Below are 10166 nucleotides of genomic sequence, written 5' to 3' on the forward strand. Positions count from 1 at the left end.
CACGCTTCCGAAATGTTGAAGAAGTGCGAGAATGGGTGGACGAATGGATTGCTTCGAAACAAACATCGTTTTATCGAGATGGTATCGCCCAGTTGCCAGAAAGATGGCAAAAAGTTGTAGAAAGTGATGGAAAATACTTTCATTGAAATAATTTAAATAAATTTTTTACAATAAATGCTTTTTCTCAGTATTTTTTGGGCGGAAACTAAGTTAAGGTCCTAATAGATGTAAATGTTACATACAGGACGTCTCTTTAATTTATAGGTGCTCTGAGTAATTTAGAATTAATTCTTCCTCATCGTAAATGTGGAAGAAAGTCATTATTGGCGATTCTCAATTTCCAATATAAGAGATGTTTTTAACTAAGGTTAAAAAATAAAATAAATCAAAATAAAATTCTTAAAATTGACAAAGGAAAACAACTTTGTTATTTATTTTGTTGTTCGAAATTTAGTTCGCGAAAAGCTCTATACTTTTGGATCGTTTGTATCTTAGAAAGTATTGGTATTTTAGCGTTTTCGCTGAGGAAAAATTAACTCTAAATTACTTAGAGAACCTATCAGTATAAATTAAAGTTACGAAAACTAGGACACTTTGTATATAATTCAACTGAAAAACTTGGATTTAACTTTGAATAAAAATTTGTGTATTTCGCATGAAACAAATTTTAAGTGACAACAGGTCTTAATTAAAACGGGTTTTAGAATTAGATGCAAATTTTTCAGCTAAATCGTAATTACAAATATATAGTATCACATATATAATTCAAGTAAAAACTCAAATCTATCTCTAAATTCAGATTTCAAATTTGAATATATCATATAAAACAAGTTTCAAATAATAATTATTGATATAGACCAAAGCCACTTAAAGATTTTTGAAATAAGTAGGATGTCTTTTAGACGTCTCTAAGATCCGTATAATATTATAATAGAATTGCTATTTAAAACTTGTTATTTAAAATTTGTCTCGAATTAGATACTCAAATTTTAGTTTAAATGATTAAATTTTAACTTTTGAGACCTCATAAATATAAGTTTAAATTATTGAACTTAAGCTTTTGGGGGATCTCGTAGATTTTAAATTAAATTTGAGTTAATAAATTAAAATTTAAATGTAAGTCTTTACAGTGGAATTGCAAATATCACATATATCAAGTGATTCAACAGAAACTAAATTTAGATCTGCGTATTTCACGCATAGACTTGTATATATAGACTAGGTCTTCTTATGAGAGATTGAAGACAAGATTTGAAGGACAGCTGTATTCCCCTTCCACTATCCATCGCTCGATCTATGTCTAACCTGACTTTGGCCCATATTCTGAATTCTCTTTTATCGTTAAAAATGCTTCTAAAAGTGGCTTATAAGCTTTCTGATTGGCTATGAGTTTAAAGACACTTTTAGAGACACTTTTAATGATAAAAAAGAATCCAGAACATAGGCTATTGCCTAGCTAGCTAGCTGTAATAGGAGTCAAGCTAGACAAAGATCAAATGCTTGCACTAACAGGACATCCTTTTCTGGTCAAGTCTCCGCAGCCTCTTGTGGAATGCTCAGGCTATGTATATAAGTCTATGATCTTACGCGAGACAAGTTTCAAATGACTATTACTGCAGGCCTAAGAGGTCTTTTAGACATTTACGCTGTCTGGGTTAAGCTAACAATTCGCTCGGTATTCGCAAAGGATAAGAATCCAGAGTTGAGATACGGCGATCGTAACTGTCACGAGATCCTATTAAGGCGTCATCCTGGACACACGAAGATTACCTGTAAGCCATTTTTAACCAAGTCAACCAATCGTCCGGAGGCACAGACGGAATGTTGGGGTAATTGCAGAGGCATATCCCCGAAACGACATTGTCTTCCTCGTTATACTGGACCACCGAGAGGCAGGAAGTCTCGCTGCGAATTTTACATAACGGTATACTGACAAGCGCGGAGAGGAAGTCGATTTACGTTGCACCGATACAATAAAGTAGCCGGCCGAGCCAGCGAGAATTTGCTCCGGGTAAGTACTAAAGTCTCTCCAGCTGGACATCTCCGAAGACTTCGTGAGTCGTCGGATGTGTCAGGCGCGCTAAATGTGGTAGATCTCGATACTCGGCACGGCGATATCCGGAGATCTTGATGAGTGATTCTTTCTCAGCGCAATGCCGCACGCAATGTTCGCTTGAAGTGTCCATTTCTAGTGATCGCGTGATTATTGTTGTGTTGGAGAATACTTTTCCTACTGTCAGCTGATTAAAGGCCGATTCTTCAGTAGTTTAAACTTATATCTACATTTAAACTTCGCTTAAATCCCAAAATTGAAATTTAAACTTAGATTTAAATTTATTATATAGAATTTAAGTTTAAATTACTATATACATATATATATACACACACACACACACACATATATATATATATATATGTATATTGATAAATCGACTCGAAGAAGTTACAATATTTTTCCTCGATGAGTTTCACAACGCATCCTACATCCAACAGGAGAGTGTATCTCCTGAGAATGATTGAAAAGCAAATTATTCTATTGAATGCGGAAGACGTTGCGAAACTCGTCGAGGAAAGTGTTGCAACCTTTAATATCTGACAGTACGAATGCGCTTTCAGTTTCCAGCTGTCGATTTTCATTTGCGATCGATCGGGAAACTCGCAAATCTCGATACTCTCGTCTATTCGCATTCATGGCTGTTCGATGCGTTATTACGCGCTTGCAAAAGCACGAGCCCGGCTAATCGATGATCGTGGACTCCGGGGCGAGCGGTTACGAGGGAAACGATTTTACGCGAGGAAACGATCGATCGGAATTGCCGGGTGTTGACTGACCGTGGGAAAAGCGGGCCGGACTGTATGGATCTGACGTGGCGACCGACTTTAATGCCCTGCAAAAAAGATAATAACAAAACTCCTCGAACGATCTAAACGGAGAACCAAAGTAATTGCTTCGCTTTCTCTCTCCCGCAGTTTTTCCCTTGCTCCTTGGCACCTTCTCGTCTAACAACAGGCTACTGTGTTAGGTGGCGTTCACAATGCCAATTCGCCGGTACGAAACGTAAATTATACGCTCCGGAGAGAACGCGAAAAAAGAAAGGATGGACATGCGTTCGCGAGAAAAAGAGAGTGTATTCTCTCTTTGCTTTAATATTATTATTATTATCTTATCCTTGCTTTTATATATATATATATATATATATATATATATATATATATACAATATATATATACACACTCAAGTAGGAATTTACTACTGACATCAAAGTGGCCCAATTCTGATTTATGGTAAACGTTACAGGCATAGTAGATGCCAATACGGGTTTAGTATTGGTATGATACTGGGATGTTAGAAAAGGGCCAGTATCAGAAAACAGTACTGTCCCAATACCGAAAATTATATATTATTATTTACTGTGCCAGTATAAAAAAAGTATTGATTCCTAGCACTGGGGAAGTACCTACTCCTAGTACTGGGCCAGTATCGATTCCTAATTTTTATTTTTTGTACAATTGTTAATATCACAACTATATAGTATGGAAAGAAAGATCAGACCATGGCCGGGGCTCCCTCTCGTACCTATACAGGTCTATTTTTAATAATCATATGAGGAAAAAATTTTCGGGATGACGACTGAAATCAAACTCGAGTCTTTCCCGCTTGTTATGCAAAGTCATTACATAGATTTTTACTGTGACTTTCTGATTTTGATCCCCCCTCCAAAGTCAAAAAAGATCACTCCTTCAGTACTCAACTTCAGTACACAACTTTTATCTGAACAACTTTTATTACATACTTTTATTACTCTGCGAAAATAGAAGAGATAATAGATTAAAATAGGACATTTTGTATAACATAATATAATAATATAATTATATATTACTATTCATGTATATTATTATATTCATGTATATTATTATATATTAATATATATTAAAATATATTATTATATAATAATTATATAACTATTATATATTATTATTTATTAATTAATTATAGGGCATTTACTACTTTGTAATGCAAACTTTCTTTTGTATCCATTTTTTGTGTGCTCCTTTTTGCTTATTATGCGTTACTCCACTACTATTTGTATATCATTAGGGCTTCTATTCCACTGTGACCTCAAAAATGTTTCATTCTAAGAAAAAATAAAATCTCTCCCTCTTTCTTCCTCTCGTGGTAAAAACTTTCGCGGCACAAGCTTCTCGCGGAAACTAATTATTCACACCGCACCATACGATATTACGCGGCGATACGCGGAAATCTGCAATGATGAACGACCGTCACAGTATGTTGCATCCCGACACGAGGTCCTTTTCCAAGTCAGAGTCAGAGCCACCCGAATACTCGGTCGGTACCGTTTTTTCAGGAAGCGTTCCTACTCCTCCTTCTGCTTGAATTTCGCGCGTTTACTCGATGCGGCGATACTTTAATCGAAGGTCTGTTCTTTGTAACTGAACTAATACATATTTTCAAAACTTAAAAAAACAGGCATATAGCTATGACTTGGTGTAAAAAAAAAAAAGAGAAAGAGGACTAGTGCAAACTAATCCAGTTGCAAAGAACAAATCACAAATTGACGAGTCTCACCGTTTTCGCGCATTATGCAAAGCTCATCTTCCGCTGCATTGGCAACGTATCGCGAGATTACGTAAACGACATTACCCTGCAACATAGGAATCGGAGTGGACGAGCAGTTACAACTAGTCCGCAGAGGATTCACGCAGAGTTTCCGGGCGAAAATAACAAGCGTCTCGGACATGCCCTTCTTTTTTCGGCTTTTCCCGCCGGCTGCCCGGAAAGTTATCGAATCGTGTCGGTTGCCGACTACCTCTTTGAGACACATGGCATTTCTGAGTATTAAGATAATGACTTTCGTCATGCAACGCGGCATCACGATACGCGATACGCAAATATAGCCACCCGTTCTTTTGACTCTACGTCTTCGCAAAAATTTTCTTCAATCGTTTTATGCATGAGAATGAGGCTGATTTCCTTCACCAAAGTCTGATTAAACTAATTCATAAAACTAACAGCACTCAAAAAAATGTTTCCAGGTAGGATTTTAAATATCAAAGTTAAAATTTATTGTTGATTTTGTATCTGTTAGAAAATTGTCTGGGATACGTAGAATTTAGCAGCAGTATTCTAGCAATATCTGCAGGTAAATTTAGCTTCTGTTACGAATTATTATGACCTTAATCTGGATGGGCGCTACAGAGAGATTTTCCACTAAAAACTTTTTACTAAAAATTTTACAAATAGTTCAGATATAAATTCTGTCTCTGTTATCTATATTTATTAAATAAAAACATATTCAGTATTCGCGGCGTTTGCTAAATATTTATCTAACTTATTTCTCATATTTAAATAATTTCCGTTGAATGCAAGATCATTGAATACGGCATAATTGCCAACAGCAATTTCTAACTATATACCTTCCCTACCCAACAATAACAACCCAACAATGACAAGAAAAACAAATTTAATGTGCCAATAAAGTAGAATACGTAATATTTGACTGATAGCAACTTTAAATGTAAGAAATAAATAAAATAATAGCCTTTCAGAGATATATACACACAAACAATAAATAAAAATAAAACCTTTAAGAACCAGCAGTAAATATAATTTGTGATAATTTTAATCATTGTAACAAACTCATGTGAGAAATTCAAAAATATGTTTTGGTTTATTATCATAATATTTATAATATAAGTTATAAAAAGAAAACATGAGAATTTTCTTACTTACTTTAACAACAAAATACATTTTATTTTCCATGCTAGCAACTTTGCCAATTAATTAATTGTTAATTAGCTTAAGAATAATTTAATAAAAGTCAGTTTGAATCAGAGTTGAACGTTTACACGTTTGCATTATTACGATTGAGATAATTATGATATTCGACGTTTACATACAAGAGAAAAAGAGAGAGAGAAAGAGAAAAATAGAGAGAGAGATAAAAGAGAAAGAGAGAGAAAAAGAGAGAGAGGGGGAGAGAAGTAAACTCGGTATAAGATGGCATCTATGTAAACAATAAGTAATTTATGGATGTCGTTTAAAACGTATGGTTTGTTCAAAAGTTCATTAAATGTTCTGATTGTGGATTTACTTTAGAGTTCTGATGTAAATTTGTAAATGTTATTTCCTATACAAATATAATCCACAAAATTTTCTGGTTACATCCTTATTTCCAAATTATTAAATCTATTCATCTGTCACATTGAAATTATTGAAATGAAAATTTCATGCAATTTATTATTTTTTTTTATATATTATATTTATAATTAATATCCAAAGTGGATACGACAACTGTCTCATAATTTAGTTGTTCTTTTTTGTTATATTTTAATATAATTTACAATATTCTACATTAATAAGTTTTGCCTATAAAAGTAGCTTATGAAATAATTTATAAAAATAGCTTATAAAAATAGTTTATAAACTTAGTTAAGTTAAAACTTGTATGAACAAAAACTAACTTAATTAAAAGTTAAGTCAAAATTGAATTAAATCATTAAAGTTAAAAATTAATTATGTAAAGCTATATTATATGATTTTTTAATAATTTATTATTTAATCATAGATCCAATTTATATAGAATATTAAAAAAATAGTCCTTTATAAGAAGTATATTGCCATTTTGTATTAACTCATAATTCCATATAAGAAAAGAATATTGAAGTTCAGAGAGACGAAAAAATTCTCCTGACATTATTTTTTATATTTCTTATATTATATTGCAAGCAGCTTGTAATAATTTTAATATCGACGAATTATTTTAAATTATATAAAAAAGGTTAATAAGTTTAATACGATTAAAAAAATAAGTAGTTTAAATTAAAAGTTGACTTATTGAAAATTAGCTAAGTTAAATTAAAAGTTATTAACTTTCTAACGTTTTAACTTAATTTTCAACTAATTCATTAGTGATTACCCAGCACTATAAATATGATCCAACACTAAAAATATCGATCGCGAGTTGAATGGAGTCGATATTCCGCTTTCTCGCGTTGAAAGAAATCCCTACGACGTGTCGTAGCGCGGGAATTTCTTCTGTGCGCGAAAACACAACCGGTAGGTGAGAAGGTTTCATTAGCGAGAAAGTCTCGAATTAGGATCCGCCACCTCCGCGCGAGCTACTGCTTAACCAGGAACCCTTTCGTCCCTCGCTTCTAATTAGCTCGACGAAGATTCACCGACTGATTGCAGGCCGTGAGACAGCCTCGCCGCGGAAGAAACCAGCGCAATAGCTTCGCAGCGTGATACGCGACATGGACGCTTTTATTAATAACCGCGAGAGAACCGCGGAAGAGAGAGTACAATGTACGACTCTCCGTGCTTTCATTGAAATTAAAGTGCGTGCCAATCGCGACGCAATTCGTCTGACAGACGTTAACGTGAGACAAAGTCGTTAAAGTTAATAAATGACGTAAATGTAATGTCCGTTAATGTAATGGATGACGGTCACTATACTTATAATATATTGCCACGTCGCATTAAATTAACTATAATGTATAGTTAATTGTATATTTGAAAGATACTACCACTACTTATTATGTATAGGAAAAACCGGGACTAGATGTCCCACGGAAAAGAAAGATTTGCTAATATATGGACAACTAAAAATATTAACTGCAGGAACAAATTTTCTTGCTTTAGTAAAAGTTATTTAGTTGTGATAGCTAAAAGATTTGTTAATATATATAATTATTTTGTTAATTATTGATAATTGAATTAATATTGATAGTTGATAATTAAATTATTTAATTGATTTGTTAATATATGGTGTCCCGAAACTACCGGATGTTATTTTAATGGCAGATTCTTTAGAACATTTTAAAACGAAAACTTTCATACAAAAATGTCGAGGCTATAATAGTTTTCAAACGGGAAGCGATTATATTTCACTAATAACAGGGCTGAGATTTCGCGCGCTCAGGCACGTCGAAATGACAAGTGATAAAGGTGCCATACGCCATATAGAATAGCGGACACCTTTATGGTAATAATTGATCGACACTTTGACTAATTAAGTTAAATATTTTATTTTTACTTGAATTATATTTAAGATGTCTTGCAACTATTATTAGTATAAAAAATATACTAATGCAATGCGTAGAAAAGCAGTAAAACATATTATAACAATGTTATTGTAAATTTATACAATGATCATAATATCGTAAAAAAAGTGACATTCATAAGAGCACCTTTATCACTTGTCATTTCGACGCGCGAAATCTCAACCCTGTTATTGGTGAAATATAATCGCTTCCCGTTTGAAAACTATTATAGCCTCAACATTTTTGTATGAAAGTTTTCGTTTTAAAGATTCTGCCATTGAAATAACATCCGGTAGTTTTGGGACACCCTGTATATTGCATTTGGAGTGAAGTTCTCGCTCTAACTTTAACTGGCACAATTTTCACTATTTTGGAGTGAAGTCTCACTCCAAGAAATTTAATAATTGTAATTCCGGAGTTTCCGCGAGGTTTCTACAGTTTTCTTACTGGTCCTTATGAGCCAATTTTATCTCATTCGCCTATATATTCGATTTCAATCACTTTATGAATGAAAATTGCTTTTTATATCTAAAACAATATATTAATTACCTTACACTTGCAAGAAACTTCATTCTAACTAATAATATGTTGTTTTTTTAACTTTATTCACTCATGATTAACTTTATTCACTTATAATAGAAAATATTAATACAAAATTTCGAGAAGCTCGAAAATTTGCTTCGCTACTGAATCATTTTTTTCTATTTTTAACTGTAATATTATTCCGTTTTTAATGGAAATCAGTATGAAAAATAAAAAAGTTAGAATGGAAAAAAGTATTTATGTTCTAAGACTAATTTATGTTCTAAAAAGACTATTTCGCGATTTTGTATATTCATTGTTTTTCTCAAATATAAAGAAAAAAAAAAAACACTTTAGCAATACACCTCCGAAACCATCTAAACCCAGTCTTCTCTGACTCGTTGAGCAAATCATTGAGTTACATAAAAAATATAATTAATTACATCTGAAAAATCGATTATATGATCAACAAAATGTGGTAAAAGATATTATGCGTCTTGAGTTACATTTATATAAAACTGAAAAAGTTAGGTCATCATAAAAAAGAAAGCTTGCCTCAAGATTACATAAATTTGATCGCACAAAATAGAATCGAGTCAAACTGAAAAAAAATAAGTCAGATCAACGTAATCTGATGTAGAAATTTGAAATGCAAAATTTAGTTAGTAGTAAAAGGTTAACGAAATGCAATGTAGTTAACACACGGAGAAAATTTATGATAAAAGTTACATTAAAATTATATTACTTTTTACAATGTTTTCTATATAATTGACTATAAAATAAAAGTACTTATTCCCGAACATGTACCTAATCCTTATAGTTTTGGTCTTCAAATATAAATATTTAAATTGATAATATTAAAAGTATATATATATATATAAATATATTGAATATGAACATATATATATATATATAAAATTTAAATTAAAAAATTAAAAATTTAAATTAAAACTTTAACAACAATTTAAAACAATTACAAAAATAACGGACGCAACAATTTTGTCGAAAAGAAATAGACAATTAGTTCGCCGTATAACCTTGAAATTGAGTTGGTTTAATTCAATTGAAGTTGTTTCGACTGATCTTTTCTTATAGTGTATCCTTGGTAATTCGACCATCAATTAAGCTTTTGTCCAATCAACAGAGATCAACGCGACAGTCATCGTGTTAATTGATTAGAATACTGGTCTGAACCGCGTTCGCCGTTTTCGTCGAGTCTCGCGACTCAGGATATAACTCAGGAGGCTTCGTCTTGCATGTTTTTCGCACATCAAGCTACACATTCGACCAGAATTAAGCATTTATGCGTAAATTACGCCTACATATAGATAACATAAATTATGTATGAGATGTCACCTATGTAGACAATATATAATCTATGTCTTATCTATGTGTTATCTAAAGACCATAGGTTTGTTTAGAAATTAATAAAGAAAAGTTTATATTCTTATTTAACCTTTAGAATCCTGATATAAATTTATAAACGTTGTTTCTTAAACAGGAGAGTCTACAGAATTCTCTGGTAACATTCTCTTACTTTCAAAGTTAAATCTATCTGCCCGTCACATAACAAAACAAAC

At 32.4% G+C, this 10166-nt stretch overlaps 1 protein-coding gene across 1 annotated transcript in view; it reads right to left on the bottom strand.

Annotated features, from left to right (window-relative positions):
- Positions 1–3185, bottom strand: part of LOC116844024 — a 4562-nt gene extending 1377 nt beyond the window's left edge. Inside the window, exon 1 of the mRNA XM_032815089.1 lies at positions 1771–3185. Within this exon, the coding sequence (XP_032670980.1) occupies positions 1771–1781 (11 nt within the window). The 5' untranslated portion in view covers positions 1782–3185. The remainder of the gene's footprint in view (positions 1–1770) is intronic.
- Between the last annotated feature and the right edge of the window lie 6981 nt (positions 3186–10166).

This window comes from Odontomachus brunneus, unplaced genomic scaffold, assembly GCF_010583005.1.
Source record: "Odontomachus brunneus isolate Ranch 3 - 2012 unplaced genomic scaffold, Obru_v1 Obru_scaffold_038, whole genome shotgun sequence".
Classification (NCBI taxonomy): Eukaryota; Metazoa; Arthropoda; class Insecta; order Hymenoptera; family Formicidae; genus Odontomachus; species Odontomachus brunneus.